Raw genomic sequence first — 24,728 nt, 5'->3', positions numbered from 1 at the left:
TTTAATAATGAGTGTTCTAGTAAAAGCTTTTGAAATTGAGTGCTTTATTGTATTTACCAATTGGGATAACCATTTAGAGAGCAAGGTCTGTATCTCTCTCATGTCCCCAGTCCCTTGAACATAGTGTGCTTTGATTCATTAATAATAATAGGAACAGGCTGGGTGTGGTGGCTCACGCCTGTAACCCCAACACTTTGGGAGGCTGAGGCATGCAGATCGCTTGAGCTCAGGAGTTCAAGATCAGCCTGGCCAATGTGGCCAAACCCCATCTCTACTAAAAATACAAAAATTAGCCAGACATGGTGACACAGGCCTATAATGTCACCTACTTTGGTGGCTAACACAGGTGGATTGCTTGAACCTGGAAGACGGAGGCTGAAGTGAGCCAAGATTGCACCACTGCATTGCAGCCTAGGTGACAGACTGAGACCCTGTCTCAAAAAATAAATAAATAAATAAAGTAATAATAGGAACAGCAACAGCAGCAGTGATAATAGCAGCTAACGTTTACTGAATACTTACAATGTGCAAGGTACTTGATATATTTTCTTTAGTCAACAGATAGCCCCAAACTGAAACAGAGAGATTGTCATTCAGCTAATACCTGTGAGCCCAGAACCTGAACCCACACAGGCTGACTTCTACCTGTATAATTTGCCTGGAGGGAGAAATCAATGAAGGATGATCTGAAGATCATTGAGAATGGGTATCAAATAATAATGAGAAAAAAAAAACACACTGTCTTATGTCTTCCAGAAAAAACTGCCTCTGACAGCCCTTGCTCAGAATATACAAGAAGCATCGACTCAGCTGGAAGACTCTCTCCTGGGGTAAGAGGGCTGCTTTCAGAGTGCCAGGCGCCATTTAGGTTGGTGGAAGTGGCTGGGCCAGGTGGTGTATATAGGACCAGAGGCACTGTGGGCACTGATGACATGGCTCATCCGCTAGGAGACCAGCTCAGACTCCTTGGGAGAAAGTGGGGTCAAGGCCACCAGGTTGCTGGAGAATCTTTCTTTTAGTAGGTGTCAGGCTGAAGTTGGATGGCAGAAAGGGCCATTAACAAAAAAGCAACTGGTAGGGTCAATGCCTATTCCCCTAATCTTGGACAGAAAGAATGTGGTCCCTTCCCTGTTCCAGGTGTTGACTCAGATTTAGAAACTCTGACCAGACCCTTTCAGTTCTTAGAGTCACACATCCTTTACAGGTGGTCGCCAAACTATCCATGATAGTTATCTAAAAAGAGTGTGTTTTCTGAATTATTATTATTATTATTATTTTTTAACAATTGGCAGGTATTATTTAAATAATTTAAAAATATAAATAATAAAGCAGTTTTTATTCTGGGAGGAAAGGTTTACCCTTCCTTCTGTCTGTTCCTGCAGCGAGGCTGGTGTCCTCTAACCTGTCTGCTCTCTCCAGCTGTGACATGGGCCCTGCTTCTCAGCGGATGAGCCCTTTAGACTTTTCAGTGCATTTCTTAGCGTCTGCAATTCTCTCTCTGTCCTTTGGACAATAGTTTTCTCCTACTCTTCACCATTCCTTTCTCCTATCTGCTCCCATGTTTGGGGGCCCTGGGAGGAGGGTGGCCTGTGCCCACCTGCCAGCATCCTCCTTCCCTCTAGCCTGGAAGTTTTTCCTGTTTGTGCTTCCTCATTCTGTTGCCATCGTCATCACACTGGAGTGATGCTGCGGGCTAACATGGTTATAAGTGTTTTCCAAGTAATAGCTCATTTAATCCTCAAAACAACCTAGGAGGTAGGTAATACCAGCACTTAGAACCCTGTTAGCACACAGCATCACTCCCATTTTACAGCCGAGGATACTGACAGAGAGGGCAGGGAAATTGCCTGAGACCACACAGTGGGAGAAGAGCAAAGCCTGTGTTCAGACTTGGGCAGCTTGGCACCAGAGAGCATGTTCCTAACTATGACACCGTGGCTACCTCACACAGTACCACATGCATTTCTGGTGTCAAAAGAACCCCACAGAGAGCTGGCAGGGGAGAGTGGGAAGGAAAGGAGGGAGGCGGGATGGGAGAGAGACCATGGAGTTACTTTGTAACTGCACGTGTACTTCATATGATATCAGCTGCATGTTTGCAAGAAAAGTAAAAGGAAACATGATGTTCATGTAGCAGGGCCCTTAAGTGTTAGCTGGCTAGCTCATCTTCACAGTCAAAAGGAAGCCTTGCTGAGGCTGGACTCACAGACATAAGATAATGTAATAAATTTGATGTCTAATTTAAAAGATTTTCAGGGTATTTTGTGAACACTTGGTTTTCACCTGACTTGAGAACCTAATTCTTGAGTAATTTGTGGTCTCACTGTTCACACATCCTTCTGCCACCCTCACACACAAAGTACATGCCTGAGACAGTCATTTTTATTTTAAAGTGCAAATCTGTGGACTCATGTTTTAGGCAACACCCTAAATTTATAATATTTTAAAGGCTCTGTTAGGTAGCACCCTAATGCATTCCTGTCATATAGCAGGCAGTACTGCATCCACACGATAATCCAGTACCTGATTTAATGACCACATGCTCATTGTTGGGGTGTCTTGTTTTTAAAGGAAGATGCTGGAGACATGTGGAGATGCTGAGAATCAGCTGGCTCTCGAGCTATCCCAGCATGAAGTCTTTGTTGAGAAGGAGATCGTGGACCCTCTGTATGGTATAGCCGAGGTGGGTGCTTCTCTGTGCAGCATGGAAGAGCTGAGAGTGGTGTGGGCTGGACAGTGAATGTTAAAATGTTAACAGTAGTTGCTGGGTTTAACATGCGCTTCTTTTTGGAAATAAGGGGAGTTAATTGAAGTTACAAAATCCTTTGCCTAAGAGAAAAAACATTTGTAAATACTGTATTTTAAGATGGTTAACCTAAAAGCCCTGAAGTGCATCTCATATGGTACGTTCTTCTTTTTAGGTGGAGATTCCCAACATCCAGAAACAGAGGAAACAGCTTGCAAAATTGGTGTTAGACTGGGATTCAGTCCGAGCCAGGTAACGCAAGGCTTGAGCCAGCAATGCAGGATTGTGTCCCATCCTCAGCAGCTGTCACCATTCCAGCCACAGGGGAGAGGAAGACCACTGACAGTGGACACAATGGAAGTGGTCACCAGTTCGTGCACTTGACCCCCAGACTGGGTGCCAGCCTCCCAGCACCTCCTCTAGGCCTTGTTCTCTCAGCGTGGCAGTGGGGATTTCATTAGAACATCCTGTTCTTAGTGAGCCAGCAGTGAAAGGAAATAATCTAAGGAAAATGAAGTGAGTATATTTAATGACAGAGGGGACCGTGGCAGCTCTAAGGGCACAACTCTTAGAATGTAGGAGTAAGCATATCTGTGGCGCTGACTGCTCATGAGTTTCCCGCCATGTCACAAACCCTGTGTACTTGTAATACCTTCAGTACCAAGAAAGGAGGCACTCACATGGGAGGAACTCATGTAAACCCATGTAACCAAGTCAGTGCTGCTGATGTGGGGACTGATGCCAGCGAAGGAGTCTGTCATGATTCAGGGCTGGACTGCTGCCTCTGCTCTGTCCTTGATGAAGATTTTGGCTTTTTTTTTTTTTTCTTTTGTGACAAGGTCTTGCTCTGTTGCACCTGGCTGGTGTGATCATAGCTTACTGCAGCCTCAAATTCCCAGACTCAGTAGATCCTCCTGCCTCAGCAAGTAGCTGGGACTATAGGCACATGCCACAGTGCCTGGCTACTTTTACAAATTTTTTGTGGAGATGGTATCTAGCTGTGTTGCCCAGGCTAGTCTTGAACTCCTGGCTTCAAGCAGTCTTCCCACCTTGGCCTCCCAAAGTGCTGGGATTACAGGCCTGAGCCATGGTGCCTGGCCCTCGGTGGAGTTTCTGTCAGTAACTTAACATATCTTTCTTCTCAGGCATGTGAGAGTTGGGAATGGGGAAACAGGCACCACCAGCCTGAGACCTGTTTCCTACGTTATCACAAGGGTTGACAAACCTCTTCTGTAAAAGGCCAGAGAGTAAATCTTTCTGGCGCTGTAACCCAGTTGCTCCCTGTTGTAACTGCTTAACTCTACTGTTGTAGCGTAAAGGTAGCTATGGGCAATGCATAAATGAATGAGCGTGGCTGTGTTCCAATAAAACTTTATTTACAAAAACAGGTGACTTGACTGACCTCAGCTTTGTTTGTTGGCTCCTTTCTTTTTATGAGACGGAGTCTCGCTCTGTCACCAGGCTGGAGTTCTGTGGCACGATGGCTCACTGCAGCCTCCGCCTCCTGGGTTCAAGTGATTCTTCTGCCTCAGCCTCCTGAGTAGCTGGGACTACAGGCACGCACCACCACACCCAGCTAATTTTTGTATTTTTAGGAGAGATAGGATTTCACCTTGGCCAGGATGGTTTCAATCTCCTGACCTTGTGATCCACCCGCCTCAGCCTCCCAAAGTGCTGGGATTATAAGCGTGAGCCACTGTGCCCGGCCTTAGCCCTTTTCATCCTCATTGCAGTCCTGAAGCAGGTATGATTATTTCTGTTTGACAGATGTGTGGTGATAGAGGTATCATTTATTGAGTTCTATGTCAGATGCTTTTATTATAAATTTATGGCTGTAATAAAATGGCTGCATTTCCTTGTTTCTAAGAAGCAGTTGAGTATTATATGCATCACTGATTTAATATCAGGTTATTTGGAGAAAATAAAGAAATGCCAGTTTATTAAATGTACAAATCAGTTGTTAAGATTAGTCCTAAGAAATGTTGAGATGAGAAAAGGTATGTCTAGGAATTCCCACATGGTGTGTGTGAACTCTGCTAGTACAATTATCAAGTAACTTACCTGACACTTGCCACACGCCAGAGATTGAGCTACTTTCATTGTATGTCAGCCCATTTGACTCTCTCGCCAATCCCTGTTCATTTGTTCATCTATGTTTTAACAGATATCAGTTGGGTGCTCAGTGTGCACCAGACTTTGTGTTAGACACTAAATGCGTAGACCTCTCCATGTGACTTGGAGGGAACAGGGTAGAGGTTAGTGTAATATTTCCTACGTTTGAGAGGAGACTTGTTTTGCAGATAAGGGAGGGACTTGCATATATTATCTCTATGACTTTGTGCTTCAAGAGCATAAATTGCAGTGCTGGGATTCTGACAGCAAAGTCCACTGTCTCCTGGTCATGTGTACATGTGGTGTTTGTCACGTGGTCTGGAGTGCAGTGGTGTGATCATAGCTCACAGCAGCCTCAAACTTCTGGGCTCGGTGGATCCTCTTGCCTCAGCCTCTCGTAGCTGCACACCACCACATCCGGCTACTTTTTTTTTTTTAAGATGGAGTCTTGCTCTGTCGCCCAGGTTGGAGTGCAGTGGCACAGTCTTGGCTCAGTGCAACCAAGGTACCAAGTTCTAGTGATTCTCCTGCCTTAGCCTTTTTAGTAACTGGGATTATAGGCGTGTACCACCACACCTGGCTGATTTTTGTATTTTTAGTAGAGACGAGATTTCACCATGTTGGCCAGGCTGGTCTCAAACTCCTGACCTCAAGTGGTCTGCCTACCTTGGCCTCCCAAAGTGCTGGGATTACAGGCGTGAGCTACTGCACCCAGCCCCAGCTACTATTTTTATCTTTAGTAGAGATGAGATCTCAGTATGTTGCCCAGGCTGGTCTCAAACCCCTGACTTCAAGTGGTCTGCCTGCCTTGGCCTCCCAAAGTGCTGGGATTACAGGCATGAGCCACTGCACCCAGTCCCAGCTACTATTTTTATGTTTAGTAGAGATGAGATCTCAGTATGTTGCCCAGGCTGGTCTCAAACTCTGGCCGCGAGTAAACCTGTCTCCTTAACCTCCCACAGTGTTGAGACTACAGGTGTGAGTCACCATGCCTGGCCTGTACGTGTGATTGGAATCCTGTGTAGCTGAGACTGCAGGCCACCCTGCAATACATTTTTGCTCAGGAGAAGGAAGAATGTTCTACTGATTAAACAAGGCAGCAAATGCTTCCTCACTAGAGCTGGTTGAGCAGTATTATAGATGTTTATCTGACAAGAATTTTGCATCGTGAGTGCATGTATCACCCATAGGTGATTTTAATACTGATTCTTGATCTTGCATTCATGGTCTTGTTCGCTTAATTACAGTAGGTATTAGAGAAGCTGAAACAACTGAATATTTCCAATTTTTTCTTATTCCTGTAGCTTTTCCCTGGACAAAAAAATGGTAATAAGTAGGAATCCATTACATGCCAGACATCATATGCTTTTGCACATGCACATGTGTATTTTTCTTGCCTTTCCTCCTCATGACAGTTCTGCTTGGCAGACAGTGTTTGTGATAGTTTTGTAGATGAGGCAACTGCAATGCAAAGAGGCTAAGTCACTATCTAGGTCACATAACTAGTTAAGATAAAGCTGAGCTCCAGACTTGGACATGTCAGACTCTGGAGTCCATGCCTCATTCACAGCATAGCATCTCCAGTTTTGCACTGGCGGACTGGCTGAAGCCTTTCAGTGGAGGAGTATGTCATGTCAGGGACACAAAGTGGGCAGAACAAAGCATTTTGGGGCAATGCAGCAGTCTAGAAAGTTTAATAAGTAGCTAACATGGGTTTTCATGCTGCATTTTATAACGTCTGTGTTTGCATTTAAAGTGATAGAGCTTTGCACAACACAGACTTACCCATTTTCAAACAGAAGGATTAAATTCAAAGCACATTTGAAAATCAAAAGAAATTGTTTTCTATGATTATTTCCCACTTATCCCCTATTATTACTAGTTTCTTTTTTTATTTTTAGTGCTTTCATAGCTACTGATTGATACTTACATTATTATTGTTGTTGTTTGTAGACATGGAGTCTTGCTATGTTGCCCAGGCTGGTCTCAAACTGCTGGCTCAAGTGATCCTCCCACTTCAGCCTCCCAAAGTGTTGGGATTCCAGGCATTAGCCACTGTACCTGGCCTAATATGTTCTGCTTCACTGACTCTGGAAGTTCTGGCATTTACTTGCTGAAAGTAATCACAGGTCACAGATAAGTATGGTAGTAGGAAGAGCCACAAGGAATTCTCAAGAGCAGGAGCTGATTCCCAGTGGCACAGGCAACATTTCAGGTCAAAGCAAGAGATCAAGGAGAGCATCTTGCTCTCCTTCAGTGGCGAGGATTCCATGATTGCCTCCGTAGGAAAGGGATTCCATAGATTTCTTTCCAGCAGTGGAGTTTGTGTGAGACAAGATGTGGTTGGTTATGTTCAGGGCAGACCACTCATGAGTCCTGCCATGGTGGGAAGCTAAAGTCTCCTTTTGCCTGCTTCCGTTCTTAGAGGATAAGCTCAAGAGAAGTTGGCATCTTGGGCAGTGATACCCCTTCCAGGTGGAATCACTTTTGGGGAAGGATCTGTCTCCACTAGGTCCTACCTCCAGCTGTTGAGTATACACAGCTGGTTCTCAGATGCTGGCAACCCCTTTGTTTTGCAGGTGGAACCAAGCTCACAAATCCTCAGGAACCAACTTTCAGGGGCTTCCATCAAAAATAGATACTCTAAAGGAAGAGATGGATGAAGCTGGAAATAAAGTAGAACAGTGCAAGGTATGAGAATTCCCTGATAAATGTGTACTTGCATCTATCTTTCACTTTTTGCAAATGAGGGATGAAGGGTCAAATGTAAGTTATTTAACGTTTTCAGTAATTTGTATCAGAATATTTTGAATGATTTTAAAGGTAGGTTTTATTTTCTTCTTTCTTATTCTATAAGACTATATTATTTTGTGATCAGAATAAAACATTTTAAATAAATTCAAGTAGGATGTTTTTTAAAACTTGACAAGATATCTAAGCTTACTTAAAGATGAAGGCAGAAAAAAGGAAAGAAAACCATAGCAAAACATATCATAAAGTTACAGCAAGTAAAGCTGCATAAGAAAAACAAAAAAAAAGTAAGAAAAAAGTAAAACTGCGTAAGACGCATTAAAATGGATCAGTGAAATAGTATAGGTTTTCTAGAATTTAATGCTATTATATTGTAAGATTTAATATATAGTAAATGGCTCATCATATATCCTTGGAGAAGAGAAGATTACTTTTTAAATGTTACATGAACAGTTGGTTTGCAATTTGGGAGAAATATAACTTTTCATCTCATAAATTACAGGTTAATTAGATGATTAAGTGATCTCATTCTCTCTGCATCTATCTGTGTAGATAGATGTTCATTCTGAATGTTATTTGAGGTGGGAAATTATTTGAACTGGTAAAGGAATAGGTCTTTATTATAGTGAGTCTCTGGAAAATTCAGAGTCTAAGTCTGGATTTACTTAGACTTTTCCTGCTTTTATTTTTTATTATTTAAAAAAATTTTTTTAATTTCATGCTAATATTAAGACTGTTATATTTTAGTTTATTTAGGTCATGACATACTTTGCTTTTCAAATAGCAAACCTTGATCAATTACCTGAAATTAAATGACTTGGTTGAAATAATACAGTAGATAAAAATATAAAAATATAATATAAAAATAATATAGTGGGTAGAAATTGAAACTAAACTCACAAAGTTATGCCTTTGTTTTAAAAAGTTTTTGTGTTTAAAAGATGATGCCCAGATAAATGCTTTTAATAAAATAATGTCATATTGGTTTATTTGTAGTCTGAAGAGTTGTAGCTTTGTCAGTGTCATTTACCCAACAGTCTTCTTAATATCTGGTTTAACCTAGATCTTGGCTATTAGCTACTTACTGCACACAAATTTGGGTAGAGGTTTGGGAAGTCATCACGGGCTGATATCTCTTCTCTCAACTTCCATTCTTGTCAGTATTTCAGATGGTAAAAACTTGTGAAAATATTCTCTGGCTCCTTCTCTTTATGCTACCTTATGGGTAATTTCCTCAGATCTGTGTTCCCTTTCACTGACTCTTTCTTTAGCTATGTCTGATCTGCTCCTCCAATAACATTGAGTTTTTAATTTCATTGACTATATTTTCCATTTCCGAAGTTCTGATTCTTTAAATCTGCCCTTTTGTTACTACATTATTCTTCTCTAGTGTTTCTTTCTTTTAGATCATTTTAAATATACTTATTTAATAGTCTCTGTTAATTCCGTTTTCCGAAATTCTCTATGAGAGTGGTAGGAGTTTGCTTATGGTGGATTATTTCCTCATGTGTTTTGTAATTATTTATTTTGAACTCATTATAAGAAGGGCTTTATCTGTGGGACTATCAGGGATTGGGAATGAGGCTTCCCAGACCGTTACCAGTCCAGGTCCATTTTTAATTAAACTTAAATCAGTTTGGGGTTTCTGGGACCACATGTCAGTAAATTTAAACTTCAAACCCTCATGAAAGCAGGTCTGTGTTTGTGAAATCTATTGACCATTGTTTCTCAGACCTAAAGCCCATTCCAAAACAGCTATACTTCCCTCTGATTTCCATGTGATGCTAAGTGCATTTGTTTTAATCCCTTCTTTCATGGAGAGTACAGTTCTTTAGGAATCTTATCTTTATGCATGATACATGTGTACTTGTTTCTGACCTTACCAGGCCTCAAGGCTTCAAATACCTTGGTCACCAAGACTGGCACAAAGCTACCCCACGTCATCCTCAGCTTCCATTCATGCTTAGAGTTCTGACTTTTTCTTTCTTTCTGCTTCTTTTTCTTCTTTTCTCTCTTTGTGCATGTGTATATGGTGGGGTTGGAAGGAGTCAAGGAATTTACTTTATTTCTTTCCCAGTTATTCTAAAAAGATGTTCATTTCTCCTAACTAGCATTTCCAAGTTTTTATCATAAATGGGAGGCCCTTCACACTAATCTGTATACCTAGATGCCAAAATAGAAGTTAGCACATTAAAAAAAAAAAACTCAATCTGTGCATATATATTTTCCCATATATATTTTTTCATGTATATATATATATAATTCTTATGTATATTTATATTTGAAGATTGGAAATATATACCTAATTGCCTAATCTGCCACTTAAAAAATTTTTTTTTGACCAGGTGCAGTGGCTTACTTCTGTAATTCTAACACTTTGTGTGGCTGGGGTGGGAGGCTCACTTGAGGTCAGGAGTTCAAAACCAGGCTGACCAACATGGTGAAACCCCATCTCTACTGAAAAATAGGAAAATATTAGCTGAGCATGGTGGCATGTGCCTGTAGTCCCAGCTACTCAGGAGGCTGAGGCAGGAGAATCACTTGAACCCTGGAGGCGGAGGTTGCAGTGAGCTGAGATTGTGCCACTGCACTCCAGCCTGAGCTGCAGAGCAAGACTCCGTCTCAGATTTTTTTTTTTTTTTTTTTACTCAGAGACTAGGTCTCACTCTGTTGTCCAGGCTGGTCTCAAATTCCTGGCTATAAGAAATCCTCCAATCTCAGCCTTCCAAAGTGCTGGGATTGTAGGTGCAAGCCACCACACTCAGCCTGTCACTGTTTACAAAGTTATTTAATTTTTATATATGTAATTCATTTACATTAGGTCAGATATGAAAAAGTGTAAAACAGTATACTATGAAGTCTTTCCCTTGCCATTATCCTCCTCCTGCCTAATTTCCATTGCTCCCATGGGTAATAACTGCTACTAATTTCTTGTTTTATCATCAACACATGTTTTTATACATATGCGACAATAAAAATATGGCATTGCCGAGCATGGTGGCTCACACCTATAGTCTTAGCACTGTGGGAGGTTGGGATGGGCAGATCACTTGAGGCCAGGAGTTTGAGACCAGTCTGGCCAGCATGGCGAAACCTCATCTCTGCCAAAAATACAAGTGTGGTGGTGCATGCCTCTAATCCCAACAACTAGGGTGGCTGAGCCAGGAGAATTTCTCAGGTGGAGGATTCGGTAAACCAAGATTGTACCACTGCACTTCAGCCTGGGTGACAGAGTGAGACTCTGTCTAAAAAAATAATTAAAAATAAAAGAAAAATATGATATACCCTTCCACCCCTTTTTTTAACCCAAATGTTAATACACCATAAGCAATGCTCTGTACTTTGCTTCTTAACCAGGTGTGTTGAAAATATATCTTGAAGATCTTTCTGTGTCAGTCCATGTAAGAACCTTCCTTACTCTTTCTGTATGGTTGTACCATGCAATTTATGGACATTTAATCTGTGGCACTTTCCATCACTTTTTCATCTTAGATCTCACAGAGATTGTTCTTAGTGTTCTTAGATGCCATTTTGTTTCACCTCTTTTTTCTTCAATAACGTCTTCTCTTCTATTTACCCAGGATCAACTTGCGGCCGACATGTACAACTTCATGGCCAAAGAAGGGGAGTATGGCAAATTCTTTGTTACGGTAAGCACCTTCCCTTGACCAAATGTTAAAGCATTGTTAAAATGGAGTCATTTTAGCGTTTTTGCAAAAGATTTCATTTTTAGTTTTGCTCAGCCATTGTGTGTGTGTCCATCCGATGCTAACGTTACTTTTGTTTTTGAATGTGGGTCTGTTCTCAGTTATTAGAAGCCCAAGCAGATTACCATAGAAAAGCATTAGCAGTCTTAGAAAAGACCCTCCCCGAAATGCGAGCCCATCAAGGTAATGTAACCCGCGTGCGGCTGATGCTTCCTTCTTGCCTCTGCCACCTCTGCCTGGGTTCTTCTTCACCCTGACTCCTCTGCATGCACGTCCTCGGGATAAAGCTTCTCTGCCTAGGAGGGTACTGTTTCCCAGCATAATTTCATCTTCCTTGCTGCATTCTCTAATTTCTTCCAAACCCAAATTAACACACTAATGGAACATTTGTAGTTCTTCTGAAACCTTCAGTTGAAGAGAAAGCTGGCCTCTTTGGGGAGTGCCTTTGTGTTTTCCCATCTTCTATAGGCTTGAAAAAGTCTAGCATTGAATGATCCTTTTCCACATCAGCTATTTGTTGCATAGGACTTAATTCTGGCCCTGTGACTCCAAGAGCATCCGTTCTAGGGAAAATATTTTGGACTTTCCAAAAGAGAAGCCAGTACCTGATGCCACATCATGCACATCACACTTAATAAGTGTGATTGAATCCTAAGACCGTGGTCACTTCTTTCAGACTCCTCCTTTGTCTTTATACTAAACTTTTGTTCCTATCAGCACTAATATTTTGCCCATCATATTCAAGCACACTGCAGATTTTATCTGCAAGTTACGAGCAGACTAAACTTTCCTCTTATGTTGAGTTTGAAGTTGGGCATCTAAAGCTTTTATTTTATTTTTCTCCGTAAAGCTTTTGATGCCGTGTCTCTCTGATTTACCATTAGAGCATTTACCAGCAGAGATGAGCATAAGCTGTTGAGTCAGAAATTGCTCCGCCATCTTTGAATCTGTTTTGCCTATCTTGTAGACCTGACACTTGGAGCTTAGGGTCCTCCACAGAACCACTGGTCTTGAGTTAAAAGGGGATCAGACCAGGTGCTGAGTGGGATGACTGTGATTTTGAGACTCGGCGACTGTGTGTGTGTGTGGTGCCGGGGGATGGTTTGTGGATGTGGCATACACACCAGCACCCTCAAGAATGCCACTTCTCCCTTAAGTTCCAGGACATCCATTGTTCTGGCTTTGTACCTGAAAGTTTTTAGATTATGGAATTAGAAAACTTTATATTTTGACTGACCATATAGTCAGATCTTCAGCATTCTCAGACGCAGTGTGTCTGATTTTCTCAGCCATTGCCTTTGCCTTCCCAAATAATCGAGATTCCTAGTTCATGGAAGATGGTGTTGAGTCGCAGTGCAAAGGAATGAGGTCTCCGGAAAATGTTCTACCTTCCTAGGGACAGACTCTTGCTGAGCAAGTTCAGACCACCAAGAAAATATATTTATGAGATACCTGCTGTGGGCTGGGCCCCGCATTTGACAAAATAGTAGACAAATCATCATTTTAGCCTTTGAGTGGCTTAGAGTCTGATTTGAAAGAGTTGATTAACAAGAACAAAAACAAGAAGATTGGATTTTTTGAGCAGTTTTTTTTTTTTTTTTTTTTAAAGAGACAAGGTCTCACTCTATTCCCCAGGCTAGACTAGAACTCTCATTCTGTTTTTTACCCAAGGCTATTTTCCCTGGAGAAATAGGTCAGGAAGCCATGGGGAGCAGGGACAAGGCAAGGAAGAGGTTCAGATGGAGCAGCCCATGGAGGAAGTGCAGTTTGTTCTTCTTGCTGGCGTCACCCTTCACCAAGTTACATTTCAGCCTCTCCCACCCTTGCCTGTCCTTGTATCTGCCTCTCACCTTAGTTCTGTCTCTTCTTCCCTTGCTTTCCTCTCTGTTTTCAGAAGGACTCAGCTTGTCCTTACTATATAAAAAAGTGTGACCTCCCTGCGCAGCCCACTCACCCCCGTGGACTCCGGTGTCATATTCAGGTCAGTTGGTGGTAATCTGGTGCCTCCCTGACCTGAACACGGTACCCCATTTAATCTGCGTCTCCTTCATTTTTCTGGTGGGCACTTCCAATGACCCCTTTCTGCCTGCCACCTTCATTTTCTTACCACGTTCCCACCCCTTAATCTTTTGCAGCCTTATGTCTACCACTAATCACTCTGCCGTTTAGGAAAAAAAAACAAACCATACTGCAGTTTTCCAAGGACCAGCGACCACCTGGTAGATCCTGGCATTTGACCCGGTGTCAGCCATCTTTTCCTTGTTAACATTTGTTTCCTCGTTCTGCTTGATTGTCTTCTTTCATTGTGAGGACTCTGCATTGCTCCATTTCTTTTTAAAAATTTTTCATCATCAGGAAGGATTATGTGTTGCTCCATTTCTGTCCCTACCCCAGAAGTCAGCCTCTTCTGAGGTCCAGTCCTTGCACCTCTGTTCTTCTCTCCTACCCTCACTCCCTCGCCCCCTTTTCCCTAGAAATCCCCTTACTTTGACAGCTTTGCTTCTTCCCTGCATTTTAATCCTTTCAGCCTCCCAAGCATTGGCTCCCTTTGATGAACGGCCCTCACCTTAAACTCAAAAAACAAACCAATTCTCTCCCCACACCAACTGTCTCTCTCTTCTTGTCTCCCTGATACCACCTTTCTCCAGATGATTCAGGTCTTAACCTTGGAACCCTTTTCTCCTTCCTTTCTTTCACCCCATGCCTGGGTTCTGTCCATTTTGCCCTAGGCTCTGCCATCCTCTCTTCCCCTGGCCCACTCTGCTCCATGCTCTCATGGTCTTGGCATGAATTTGAGATAAGATGTAAATTCCCAGACTCACAATTCCTGGTCTTTTCTCAGCTGATTGCCCCTTACAAAGATGTGTTTGTCCATTTTTCAGCCTGCTTAATCTCTGTCCATCTCATGAGACCCTCTCCAACCTCACTTCCTTTGAGAAGCCTTCTCTGACAACTGAAGCCAATGGCGAATACTTTGCCTCCTGAATTGCGCCAGCATTTGTGGTCTACACCAGAAGTTTCAAACAGCCATGTCTCATTAAAAATTGTTAAAAGTTGGTTGCCATCATTTAAAAACCAGGCACTTTGATGTAACAGTTCCGATTTCTGGCTTCTCCTGAAAGTTCAAAACGTCTGGCAACACTCGCTCTGCTTTCCCACTTGGCAGCATTGGTTTGGTGCTGAGGGGAGGTTATCACCTGTCTGCGGATCGTGCCCCCCCAGCGGGATTCGTGCCACTGTGCTACCTATCTGGCTCCTCTAGACAATTGCATTTGCGACCTTGTCTGTATCATCGATCTGCCATTACTTAGTAAATATGTCTTGTCTTGTTATTGACTGTTCTGTGTTTACATATGTGTCTTATATTCCCTTCATGATTCAGTTGCCCTCTACCTGAGGGTGGGTAGTCTCTGTGAACTTTACATGCCTCCTGCAGTGTGTGCCACATAGTAGGTCTGTTGATTGAGAGGCCAGTGCCTGAGGTGGAGTTTGCCTTATGACTTGCCTCTAGTCAGCTGTTCTCACTTGCACCCTCTGTCAACATTATGCCAGGCTTGGGGGTGGGGTAGACTCTGTTCAGTGTTTACTGGAAAGTTCTAGCAGAGGTTTGAAGCATGCCTGCCCCTCAATGTTGCAGGGTTGGGCTTGTGGTAAAGGTGATGGCAGATGTCATTTGCAGAACTCCCCTGGGTGATTCCAGTATATTCCCTGGTGGAAGGCTCATGTGGCCATTTTCAGCCTGTGTTGTGAATCGTTGCTTTAGATGAAAGGGACAAAGTATTTCAGGTAAGATTTGACTGAAGGGAAGGTCCAGACGTCCGGATGCATTTTCTATTGGAAATTCCCCTGGCTGGGGCTGGGGCAGAGACAAGGAGGGCTCCCTACAATTCTGAGAGTGGCTGGAGGCCTGCTTCTCATTTTTGTCCCCCACCTCCATTTCCGTCACCGCTTTCTTCAACCTTTACCTCTGGCTCTTTCCATCCATGTTTACCTTTCCCCAAGCTCTCAGTTCTGTGGATTTGCAGGATTTTATTTTTCTTCCTTCCCCATGTGCAAATCATATGGGCCTGTAACCCCGCTGTGACATAGGAAAGAGTGTAAGAGGACACACCAGAGTCAATATTGCCTTCCTCCAACCCAACTTTCTAGCAGCAGAGCCACTAAGGGACCAATGGCCGTTAAAGGTGCAAAGAAGGACATGAATCCTTCCTATTGGTGAAAAGAATTAAGTGTTTCTCCTAGAGCAGTTTTCACATCTGGTTTGCCCTTCTTTGCTTCTGTGAGCTGCTCAGACAGCACTAGATCTCTGCAGCTCGCACAGGCAAGCCAGACCCAGCCAGATACTTCTTATTTATATGTCTGTTCTCTAAATTCTTCTATTTTACGGCTTCATTGTATTTCTGCTAAGCTGCCTCATATGATCTGAAGATAATGTAAAATACGGCTTTCCTGCTGTCTGCATAGCCTTCAGCTGCTTTAGGGCTGCAGATTCTGCATTTCTTTCCACTCAGAATTTTTTGGAGCTGTTTGGGGACGCGGCGTTCTGAAGCGCTGCATGCCGTGGAGATGTTGCATCTGATGGAGAGTAACTGCAACGTGGGAGTTCACGTTGACCATCTCCAGTCTTGTATGACAGATGCTTAACTTGTGTTTGAAATTTTCAGAGATTATTTCCATTTTCGCATAGCAAAGAGTCTGTTTCTTGTCCTCTAGCTAGAAGGCTTTGCATGGCTAGAATAAATTTCTTTTCAGCGAAACAGTATGCTCTGGGGAATCTTCGTTTTAGTCCAAGGCAGTCCTCTAAACCCACTGGCGTGTGTTAATGAAGTCTGGTGCAGGTGCAGCACGCCACTGCAGCTTCTGCTGGGCAGCCCGAGTTGGGTGCCATGTAGGTGCACGCAGCCTTCTGTTCCATGAGTAACTGCCCCAGCCTGGTCCATAGTTTGTGCTGCTCCAGTAGATGGCAAATAACAAAAGCAGATAGAACAGATGTATCCCCTCTTCCTAGAGGCTCAGCTGCCAGTCTGCTAGGAAAGCCCATTGGGTAGTTTGGCGAACAAAATAGCTTGGTAATGCTGTGAGTTTGTTGGGTGTCTAACTGAACCATTTGCTGCTCTAGATAAGTGGGCGGAAAAGCCAGCCTTTGGGACTCCTCTAGAAGAACACCTGAAGCGGAGCGGGCGTGAGATTGCACTGCCCATTGAAGCCTGTGTCATGCTGCTCCTGGAGACAGGCATGAAGGAGGAGGTGAGGGGAGCTTCGTGATCCTGTGCACCAAGTCTCCATGCCCTGTGTTCTACCCAGAGCACCATGCTCCCCGCCAGCCCCCTGTCCACTCCCCTCTTAGTTATCCAGCCATTGTCCATTTTGTATAGAGCGGTGGCTTTCAAGCCTTTGTCACCATGACCCATGTTTTAAATTGCAACCATGTACCTTGTGATACCTTATGAATGAAACAAAGGTTTTACGGAATATTTACCTTTCCTGCTTGCAGTACATCCTGACTGTTTGTCCTGTTTGACTGTTTCATTTAAAACTCTGGTTGTGATTTGTGACAGTAGATTTCATGATGCACTAATGGACTAATGAGCTTTAGTTTACATTTACATAGTATTATGCAATTCTAGGGGGTGTGGGGAAGCATTTACATACTTAATTTTATGAGATTCTTATGCAAACCCCCTGTGAACCAAATAAGGCAGTTCTTACTACTCTTCTTGTGTAAATAAAGAAGTCAGCATGCAGGGAATTTACACCAGGTCAGAACCAGAATAAGAATGCAAGGCTTTTTTTTTTTCCTTTTGAAAGCTTTGTATTGAAATAGAACATACAGAAAAGCATACATATCATAGGTGTACAGCTTGATGCACTTGCATGACTGAACCCACCCATGGAATCAGTACTCAGATCAAGGAATGCCCCAGAAGCCCTCCTTGTGTTTGCTTCTAGTCACAGCCTAGGTTAGTGCTTCTTATTTGGGGCCAGATTTGCTCCCCAGGAGACATTTGTCAAGGTCTGGAGGTATTTTTGATCATCACACCTGAGAAGAGGAGGTATTACTGTCGTCTAGTAGTAGAGGCCACATGTATTCGTCCATTTTCACACTGCTATAAAGAACTACCTGAGACTGCGTAATTTACCATGAAAAGAGGTTTAACTGACTATCAGTTCCCCAGGCTGTACAGGAAGCATGGCTGAGGAGGCCTCAGGAGACTTAAAGTCATGGCAGAAGGCAAAGGGGAAGCAGGCACAGTGTTCGTGTGGTAGAGTGTGAGAGAGAGAGAGCATGCGCTCAAAAGGGGGAGTTGCTACACACTTTCAAACAACCAGATCACTATAACAAGAACAGCAAAGGGGAAATCCACCCCCATGATCCCGTCACCTCCCACCAGGCCCCATTTTCAACACTCCAGATCACAATTCCACATGAGATTTGGGTGGGGACACAGAGCCCAACCGTATCACCACAGATATTGCTAAACATCCTACAGGGCACAGGACAGCCTCCAACAAAAAATTATCTAGCCAAAAATGTCTGTAGTGCTGAGGTCAAGAAACTCTGCCTAGATTAATTTTCTTGCTGCCTGTCCCTGTGCTTGGGCACATACTCAGCCCTCTTCATTCCCCCTGACAGCCCCATGGGGCAGGCAGTAACACTACTCTCATAGACAACAGGTGAGCGGAAGTCAGGAGGTCCCCATCAGAACGCACTGCCGCTTAGTCTGAGTCTCCCAACCTGCACTTGATGCTGATGGCTTTTCATTATCTTTAGGGCCTTTTCCGAATCGGGGCTGGGGCCTCCAAGTTAAAGAAGCTGAAAGCTGCTTTGGATTGTTCTACTTCTCACCTGGATGAGTTTTATTCAGACCCCCATGCTGTAGCAGGTGAGTGCGAAAGAGTGTCTGCAAATCAAGTCACCCTTAAGGTGGTGGGCAGGTCCTGTCTCAGACAGATAGTCAGTTAAAATCCAGTTTTACTTATAGTTTTAAGTGACAGAACCTAAGCGGCCTCTTGCTACAATTCCTTAGTGTATATATAATGTAATGTCCACATGTGTCTTCTCTACTCCTTTTTTTGTTTTTCTGTTTTCTTGATGATTAAGTAAAGGTGAAAGTAGCTTATAATGCAGATATTTGGAGACATATTTGTATTTTCTTCCCTTCTTTCATACTCTCCCCCCACCAAATCTGTATCTACCCAGAGAAATTATGTCTTAAGGGGATGACTTTAAAACTAATTTTATTTGTAATTAATCTCTGAAAACGTTGTTTCTGCAAGAGATTGAATTTGTTTATGAACATTTTCTGTAGCCACTCTTGCCAACTTATGATTTGTTATATACACCTTGGAAGATTATAATTGAGATCATTTCAGTTTGCAAAATATGTCCCAAGATTCCTAGCCTTACTCCTTTTTCATACTCAAAGAGAATGTTAATGATTTCAGGTGCTTTAAAATCCTATTTACGGGAATTGCCTGAACCTTTGATGACTTTTAATCTGTATGAAGAATGGACACAAGTTGCAAGGTAAGTTTAAAGGGCACAGAGTTTTGGGCTGGGTGCAGTGGCTCACGCCTGTAATTCCAGCACTTTGGGAGACTGAGGTGGGCAGATGACAAGGTCAAGAGATTGAGACCATCCTGGTGAACATGGTGAAACCCTGTCTCTACTAAAAATACAAAAATTAGCTGGGCATGGTGGTGCACACCTGTAGTCCCAGCTACTCGGGAGGTTGAGGTAGGAGACTCTCTTGAACCCAGGGAGTGGAGGTTGCATTGAGCCAGAATTGCCCCACTGTACTCCAGCCTGGCGACTGAGTGAGACTCTGTCTCAAAAAAAAACAAAGAACACAGAGTTTTAAATGTTGAAGGGAATGATGTGCTATTGTGCCCTATTTGTAAATCACTTTATTCTCTGGGATCATAACAGTAAAATGTATATTTGTTAAATAATACATGTGTCAGTTCTTATTATGTTAGGAGTAAAAACATGGAATAATTATTAGTGTAGGAAAGTCTTGCCACTTAGGCATTGGTTTAAATTTGTGTTATTTATGTGGATGAAGACATAGAGTCATAATCCACATTAATGGATTGGCAAATCTCCAGCACCCTTTATATTGAAGAAGCGCTATAACTGGGGTTAGGGCTCATACTGACCCATGGCAGTGTGCCTTTTGAGCTGTGTGCAAACTTACCTGTGCAATAATACAGTTGGCCTTTAAACAACATGGGGATAGGGCACTGATCCCCCACATAATCGCAGATTCAACTATAACTTTTAATTCCCCCGAAACAACTAATAGCATACTGTTGACTGGAAACCTTACTGATAATGTAGTCAGTTAACACATATTTTGTGTGTTGTATGTATTATATACTGTGTTCTTACAATAGAGTAAGCTAGAGAAAAAATACTATTAAGAAAATTGTAAGGAGGAGACAATCTATTTGCTATGCATTAAAGGGAAGTGGATCATCTTAAAGGTCTTCATCCTTGTCTTCATGTTGAGTAGGTTGAGGAAGTAGAGAAAGTGCAGGGATTGGTCTTGCTGTTTTAGGGGTGGCAGTTCATCTGTGAGTTTTTTCAGATTTTCACAGATCTCTTGGAATTTTCCCATATGTTTATTGAAAAAATTTGCATGTAAGTGGGCTCTGTGTTGTCAGCTGTAAACTGATGACTTTAATATTTACTGAGCATTTTCTTGTGCTAAGTACTATACTCATCTTTGTAGCCGTTAGCTCCTGTAATCTTTAATTAACATTATAAAAGACAGATAATGTGATCCACATTTTACAGAGAGAACAGGGCCAGGATAGTAGCAAGTAATTGGCAAAGCCAGAATTCAAACCAGACAGACCCAAATGCTATGTTCCTGTTCTTTGTTTCTTTTCCTCCACCCTCAGCTTCAGTCTGTCTAGAAATAGTTGTTTTTAAGCAGGACAGCTTTGTTTGAAAAGCCTAGAGGCTTCTGCTTGGCTGGCCAGCCCACTTCCTCTCTTTGCCCTCATGGTACGGACTCCCCTCCTCTCCAGAGTGCCTACTCATCACTACCAAGGGAAGAGGAACAAATCTCACATCTGTTAGGCCCCCATCCCTATCTGCGGACACTGTCCCTGTTCCCCTCAGGCAGGCCATGATCAAATAAGAGCCATTTGTTTTTGATCGGTTACACTTCAGTGGATGTGAGTCCACCCCTTGTCTCTTTAACCAGGTTTTGCATTTGAGCTTTTTTTTGTTGAGACAGTCCCACTCTGTTGCCCATGCTGGAGTGCGGTGGCACAATCTCGACTCACTGCAACCTCCACCTCGCTGGTTCAAGCAATTCCCCTGCCTCAGCCTCTCGAGTAACTGGGATTACAGGTGCACAACACCATGCCCAGCTAATTTTTTTGTATTTTTAGTAGAGACGGGGTTTCACCATGTTGGCCAGACTAGTCTCGAACTCCTGACCTCAGGCAATATGCCCACCTCGGCCTCCCGGCAGGCTGGGGTTATAGGTGTGAGCCACTACGCCTGGCTGCAGTTGAGCTTTTCTCTGTAATTGTGGAATGAGAGACTTTGTCCCTGGTAGATGGTGAGGTTTTTAAGTTCAGAGACAAGTTCTTAGTCATCACGTATCCTTGGAACCCTGCCTGGGCCCCAGCCTGCTGTCAGTGTTAATGTTTATGGGATAGAATTCAGTAGAATCCAACAGCAGTGTTAGGTGGAGGAGAGTTGTGGGATTGATTTCTTTTATTGGGTAACCTCCTGCCCAATAAAATGTTTCCTTGTTTATTACAAGGAAATAAACTTGTAAAAGAAGGTGCCTGTTGGTGTATTGATTCTATAGTTGAGAATTGTCAACGTGGGCTTCCATCTCAGTAACACACTGACTGGCCTCTAAAGTGTAATTATGTTTAATCCCTGTCCATACTCTCCAGAATGATTCTGTTCTGGGGGATGTTTCAAGTTCAAAGTGGTATTACAGAGGCCCCCGCTAACACTTTTGGTCCCTAGTGGGCAGAGTTGACTGTGCTTTACGGGTTCCTCCTGCCCTTTTTTTATGTCTTTGCAAGTTTGTACATCTCACCTGTGGTATGAAAGAGCTCTTGCAGTTGCTTCACAACAGAAATGGCCGCCTTGGTCTGCAGCCGGTTTGTAGTATTGCAAGTGAGGAAACACCAGAAATCTGGGTGCTGGGAGCTCAGCCCCTGATCTGTGGGTGGGCTGCTTGAGGATAAGAGAATTTGGGCTCCGTGAAGCCATATGTCAGTACACACTTTTTCTAGACAAAATTTTCAGTAGTGTCTTGTCTTCTCTATGCCAAGCATTGGTGGAGGTTTTGCCACTGAAGCCTCAAAAATCGTTCAGCAGAATCAACACTTACCTGTTTTGCACATAAAGATACTGAACGTTAACCGACTATGCAGAGTTAAACAGTTAATTGGTATTTGACTCTAAAATCTGCTTATTTCCATAGCCTGGGCTGTTTTCCAGTTGTCAAAATGGAGGCCTCACTTTTAATATAGCATATTAATAAGGTATTACTAATTGGTGTTTTAATAAATTGTTATACTTAAAAGTCTTTTTTTTCTCAGTGTGCAGGACCAAGACAAAAAACTTCAAGACTTGTGGAGAACATGTCAGAAGTTGCCACCACAAAATTTTGTTAACTTTAGGTATGTATAATTGAGCTACAATGACTCTGGAGTGAAGATAGATTTAATGCCCAGCAGAGAAGTCATTTAATTCAGGCATACTTGGTACATTTAAAAAAAAAAAAAAAAAAAAACTTTGGAGAGTTTTATATTTTATATATATTTTATATTAATATTGGGCTATTGGGAATGGAATTTCATGTGTATTATGATGAATTTGAAGCATCAGTATCATGCCTGACATTAATACATAAGTTGTCTTATAATTTTCCCACGACAGCTATTAGCAGTAAATTTCTTGTGAAAAGTTTGAGTGACTGTCGGGTTTGGAGTCCAAATTGTCCAGTATGTTAAATGCAAAATTAATCAGTAGTTGCGTGTTCTGTAATATCTTTTATATGTGCTACTTTATTTTAAATAAAGTATAAGTATCTTACTAAATAAAATTTCAAGGGATGAAGATTATATATTACTGTGTGGAATAACTATGCTTCTAAGAAAATTTACTGTGGGACCAACTTCCATAATTTAACTTCCTTTTTCCTTTTGACTTAAAATGTAATATTGAACAAGTATAGAGAAAAGGCAAAACTGGCCCCAGGAAATAGAGTCACTCAAAACAAAACAAGGAAAATTTTCTAGGAGAACTTTCTAGAAAATTTTCTTTTGTTTTGAGTAACATTAAGTGACCAACCAAAATTCTTTATAGGTGATATGTCTGGAATGTTACTTGTCCTTAAATTCGGTCTTGGGCTCTCCCACTAAGCTAAGCTGCATATTCCCTTTTAAATATTCCCTTTGATTAATCTAACTCACCCAGCTCAGAATTACAAATACTCTCTTCATTGTATATAGTGAGAACTCAGTACTTAGTATGTTGGGAATTTGGCTCTTTATTTTGTTTATTTTACTCTGTAATTGTTATTAATTAAATAGGGAGCGCATTCCCATGGTTCAGAATTCAAGAGGTATACAATGAAAAATCTCTCTCCTGTTCCCATACCTGAGCCACCCAGTTCCACTCCTGAGATGCATCCAGTGTTTACAGTTTCTTATTTATCCTCTCAGCAAGAGTTGATATACATGTAAGCAAATACATTCATGTGTACATACTTGCATATATATTTTTTCTCTCACACCCTCTTTTTGATTAATTTTGTCTTTAACATACTAGACGATTTGGACTCCAAACCCAGCATACAGTCACTCAACCTTTCATAAGAAATTTATTGCTAATAGCTGTAGTGGGAAAATGATGAGACAACTTATATATTAATGTCAGGCATGATACTGATGCAATTAATCAAATGGTGGTATATATTGTATCCATCATTCTCCCCCCTTGTCTTGTTTGCTTGACATCTTAAGGTATTTGCTTAATACATCTTGGAGATTTTTCCTTCTTAGTACATTTTGTAATGATGGTTGCATAGGCCTCCACTGTATGGATATACTGTGATTTCTTTAACCAGCCTTCTATTGATAGATAGTTGGGTTGTTCTTAGTTTTTGCCTGTATACAATTGTGTTTATACATAAGGTATATATATGATAAATTGGATATTTTTGTAATTCCAACATAAAGTATTTTCAGATAGTTTCCTTTAAGCAACGTAACTGTGTCTGTTTTTGTATTAAAAAATATTGAGCTCAGTATTAACACCTTATAACTTATAATAGGAGTAGAATAGATAGGACATAAAGGAGAAATTCATTAGAAATATACAGTAAATAGAGGTTCAGTCATTGAGATTTATACTTAAGCTCTTTTCTTTAAGCCCTAATTATTCTGTTATCTGAAGCAAAGAACACAAGAAATGTATAAAATGCTTCACCTGAGCCATATTCTGGTTTAGGAATCCTCTGCAGTTAGCACCTGAGCAACCTGGGATTGCATACCTGAGCAGGAAGAGAATATTCCAGCAGCTGTTTCAGAGGCAAAACCCTCCCCTTCTCTTTTGACTCCTAGGTATTTGATCAAGTTCCTTGCAAAGCTTGCTCAGACCAGCGATGTGAATAAAATGACTCCCAGCAACATTGCGATTGTGTTAGGCCCTAACTTGTTATGGGCCAAAAATGAAGGGTAAGTCATCTTTCTCTGTATCACATCATTTCAGTTTCTTCTTTCCCGCCTGACGGGATGCATAGAAATGTAACTCAGGTTACACATTCTAGTTTAAGATCAGTTCAATGTGTTCTGAAATTGGTTTTCTCATTGAGCCGATATTCTTGAACCCATCATTCAGCATGCCGACTGGTTCTTCCCTGAAGGTAATTCTCATTTCAGTTTCATTGAGCTGGGTGCTGTCCCAGCTGGTGGTGACACAAAGATGTGCGAGACATTGTCCCAGTTCTCAAAATGCCCCTGCTTTTGGGCAGTCAGATACCTCAGTGGCTACAGTACAGTGATAAGATCAATACACATATCTCTGTGTGTGTGTATATGATATTGTAGAAGGGGCAGCACTTTACTTCCACCCTCTTAGGGTCTCTGGCTGGGTCTGAGAACTAAATGGATGTAAGACAGGTTAACAGGAGAAAGCATACAGATTTTTCCGTTTTAATGCCCAGCAGAGGAGTCATTTAATTCATGCATACTTGGCACATTTTAAAAAAGATCACGGGCCGGGCGCGGTGGCTCAAGCCTGTAATCCCAGCACTTTGGGAGGCCGAGGCGGGTGGATCACGAGGTCAAGAGATCGAGACCATCCTGGTCAACATGGTGAAACCCCGTCTGTACTAAAAATACAAAAAATTAGCTGGGCATGGTGG

The 24,728-nt window shown here is 42.1% G+C and overlaps 1 protein-coding gene across 5 annotated transcripts in view; it reads left to right on the top strand.

The window, feature by feature from the left end:
* ARHGAP17 (Rho GTPase activating protein 17) overlaps positions 1 to 24,728 on the top strand; it is a 93,838-nt gene that overhangs the window by 42,643 nt on the left and 26,467 nt on the right. For all 5 annotated transcript variants that reach the window (XR_005201211.1, XM_017534425.2, XM_017534422.2 and 2 more), the window contains exons 4-14: positions 757 to 830; positions 2,572 to 2,683; positions 2,922 to 2,998; positions 7,438 to 7,549; positions 11,191 to 11,259; positions 11,418 to 11,499; positions 16,436 to 16,563; positions 18,089 to 18,200; positions 18,763 to 18,844; positions 21,898 to 21,978; positions 23,926 to 24,039. Coding sequence is in view for 4 of the 5 variants with exons in the window: in XM_017534425.2 (XP_017389914.1) it covers positions 757 to 830; positions 2,572 to 2,683; positions 2,922 to 2,998; positions 7,438 to 7,549; positions 11,191 to 11,259; positions 11,418 to 11,499; positions 16,436 to 16,563; positions 18,089 to 18,200; positions 18,763 to 18,844; positions 21,898 to 21,978; positions 23,926 to 24,039 (1,043 nt within the window). In the remaining variant the exon portion in view is untranslated. The remainder of the gene's footprint in view (positions 1 to 756; positions 831 to 2,571; positions 2,684 to 2,921; positions 2,999 to 7,437; positions 7,550 to 11,190; positions 11,260 to 11,417; positions 11,500 to 16,435; positions 16,564 to 18,088; positions 18,201 to 18,762; positions 18,845 to 21,897; positions 21,979 to 23,925; positions 24,040 to 24,728) is intronic.

The sequence above is a fragment of the Cebus imitator genome, unplaced genomic scaffold, assembly GCF_001604975.1.
Source record: "Cebus imitator isolate Cc_AM_T3 unplaced genomic scaffold, Cebus_imitator-1.0 Scaffold85, whole genome shotgun sequence".
Classification (NCBI taxonomy): Eukaryota; Metazoa; Chordata; class Mammalia; order Primates; family Cebidae; genus Cebus; species Cebus imitator.
This window is presented reverse-complemented; position numbering and strand designations above follow the sequence as displayed.